The sequence below is a fragment of the Sinocyclocheilus grahami genome, unplaced genomic scaffold, assembly GCF_001515645.1.
Source record: "Sinocyclocheilus grahami isolate Dianchi unplaced genomic scaffold, SAMN03320097.WGS_v1.1 scaffold1070.1, whole genome shotgun sequence".
In the NCBI taxonomy this organism is placed as follows: Eukaryota; Metazoa; Chordata; class Actinopteri; order Cypriniformes; family Cyprinidae; genus Sinocyclocheilus; species Sinocyclocheilus grahami.
In genome coordinates, this window is record NW_015506249.1 from 130,765 (window position 1) to 133,291 (window position 2,527).

The 2,527-nt window shown below is 37.6% G+C and overlaps 2 protein-coding genes across 2 annotated transcripts in view; one reads left to right on the forward strand and one right to left on the reverse strand.

Annotated features, from left to right (window-relative positions):
- LOC107566368 (SLAM family member 5-like) overlaps window positions 1–2,527 on the reverse strand; it is a 14,393-nt gene that overhangs the window by 2,797 nt on the left and 9,069 nt on the right. The gene's annotated exons all lie outside the window — the stretch shown is intronic.
- The window catches only part of LOC107566362 (uncharacterized), a 6,385-nt gene continuing 5,109 nt past the window's right edge, over window positions 1,252–2,527 (forward strand). The window contains exon 1 of the mRNA XM_016251797.1: window positions 1,252–1,575. Coding sequence (XP_016107283.1) covers window positions 1,515–1,575 — 61 coding nt within the window. The 5' untranslated portion in view covers window positions 1,252–1,514. The remainder of the gene's footprint in view (window positions 1,576–2,527) is intronic.

The window sequence follows — 2,527 nt, forward strand, 5'->3', positions numbered from 1 at the left end:
CTTTCACCGTGGACGAAGCAGAGTCCAGCACGGGGTCGTCACATGTGGTTGCCCCAAGCCTGCCAGACGCTCCTTCGTCAAATCCACCGGCCTCACTGTTCTCAAGCCCACCGGCCGCTGCTCACTCAAAGCCGTGGTGTGTGACGCTGTTTCGTTGTGAAACCGAAACTATTTTGTTTGGCCTTCCAAAAGAGGACACGACTAGAAATCAGTGGTTAAGTTGTATTTACAACACTGTTCCAGAACACTTCAACCCAAATATTCAGATGTGTGCATCACATTTTATGGAGGACTGTTTCCTGATCCTGGGAGAGTAGACTACAATGCCGGCTGTTCTGACTCAAAGACTGTAAGTACGTTTTTTATATTTTTTCAGAAAGGCGGGGCATAGAGGAGAAACAATAATGTACAGTATGTGGAAAATAATGTGTTTTTTTAACCTTAAACCGCATAAACACATTTCATTACACCAAATACACAAAATAATGTTATATTTAGCAGCATCATATGACCCCTTTAATCACTGACTAAAGCGCTTTAGTAGCTTTCTGTTGATTCACTAGTTTCAATTAACTTCAAAATTTATTCTAAAACCACTTCTCTATTTTGGCACTAAGAAAAAGTACAAAGCTGTGTATTAATGGAACATGTCATATGAAAATGTTAACGATGGATTTTCCTAAGTGTTTAGAGTGTTTCTTGAAATAGCAAGTCAAATCTGTCTCAAATGGTTTTCAAATGGTCACTGTAAAACCACTGATTGATACGATTGTCAATTGAGGACAAAGCCAAAAAAACAAAAACAAAAAGCATGGCTTAAAGTTTTCAAGCTTTTTTTAAGTACCAAAGCTTTTTAGCTTTTCAGTACCAAACTATTTTATTTATATTATTAGTGGGATACGATCATTGTGAAATCAGACTACAGTTACCTTTTTATTGATTACATATTATCATACCACAGTTTTGTGGAGATTCACACACAGACCAGTCACTAGTCAGATGGCTATAATTACACAGAGAATTGAGAGGCCACACAGCATTTGACCACTGGATTGACAAAAATCATTTCAGTTTTAAGAAGTGTTTTCTCAACATTGCATCACTACTGACGAACACATTCATTTTTATTTGAATTATATCACTCAGTGGGTGTTTTTGTTTGCATTGTTAGGTGGCGACGTGAGTCGATATCCTTCCTTCGAGATCCTACAGGACTAATAACTTCCTGACATTTATCGAATAATACTTCCGTTCTTCTCAACGCCAGTATACGCGTATTGCATGGCTTCTCAGCAGAGAAATAATCAGGAATATGATTCCGAAGACGAATATGATTCACAAATGAATCTCAAAGAGTATAAAATATCTCTACATAGTGCTGTTAGGTCGGTTACAACCAAAAATGTAAGTTAGAAAAGGGTGTTTTCGCTGTCAGCGCGGATTTATGATAAGAGCTAAAGGCTAAACACTCGTAACATTTTACTCACTAATGTTACACTCAACATCTTCATTAAATGCCACAACTCACCAAAATGAAGACCCCTGTTTTACTTCTATGCTTTTTGCTCGCAAAAGGTGAGTATTTAAAAAGCTTCGAGACTTTCGCTTTCACTTTGTAGCTCTTTAAAGAACTTTTCTTGAGTTTAAGTGTGCATTTGTAATCAAACAATAAATATGTTAATTTACTTTCCCTGTTGAAAAAAACAGCATATGCAGGTTAGGTATGTTTTGACGCTGGGATGCTGGTTTAAGCTGGTCCTTTGCTGGTTTATGCTGGTCCTTTGCTGGTTTATCGGACTGGATCTCTGACCATCACAAACACCACAACTGAAGACTCTGGACTTTATGAACTGCAGATCGTTGGTGGGATAGAGGTCCCGCCATTGAAGTTCAGTATTATTGTTTCTGGTGAGTATTTTGTAGTTGATTTCAGTGTATTGCAACATCGAACCATATTGAGAATACTGTACTAGTCACTTGAGTCAGTCAGCAGGTCAAATGCAAAATTAGCCAAGTCACAGGTTGTTACTTTGGTAACTTTTCTATCCTTCTATCATCCTATATCCTCTTGGAGACAACACCAAGCTGCATGTACAGTATCTGGTTTCTTTTGTAAAGGGTGAAATGAGACCCGAGTCACAGCCTGGTATGTGTAATTTGTGGCAAGCGACCCAGAGAGATGAAACTAGTGGAAATTTACATATGTTGTGTTCAGGACTTTTACAATTGCATTTTTACTTTTTAATAATAATAATAATAACAACGTTTAATTTATATAGTGCCTTTCCCAAGCTCAAGGATGCTTCTCAATGACAATTTTTTCAGTATTATGATTTATTTCCTAGTCACTGAGATGACATGGATGCTGGTAAATAGATATGAGTAAAACTCAACTGCACGATTTTGGATTGTCTGTTATTCTGATATTTCCATCTTCAGCTCCTCTGCCTGTTCCTGTCATCAGCAGAAACGCTTCTCAGTGTTCTTCATCATCATCATCATCATCATATTGTTCATTGTTGTGTTC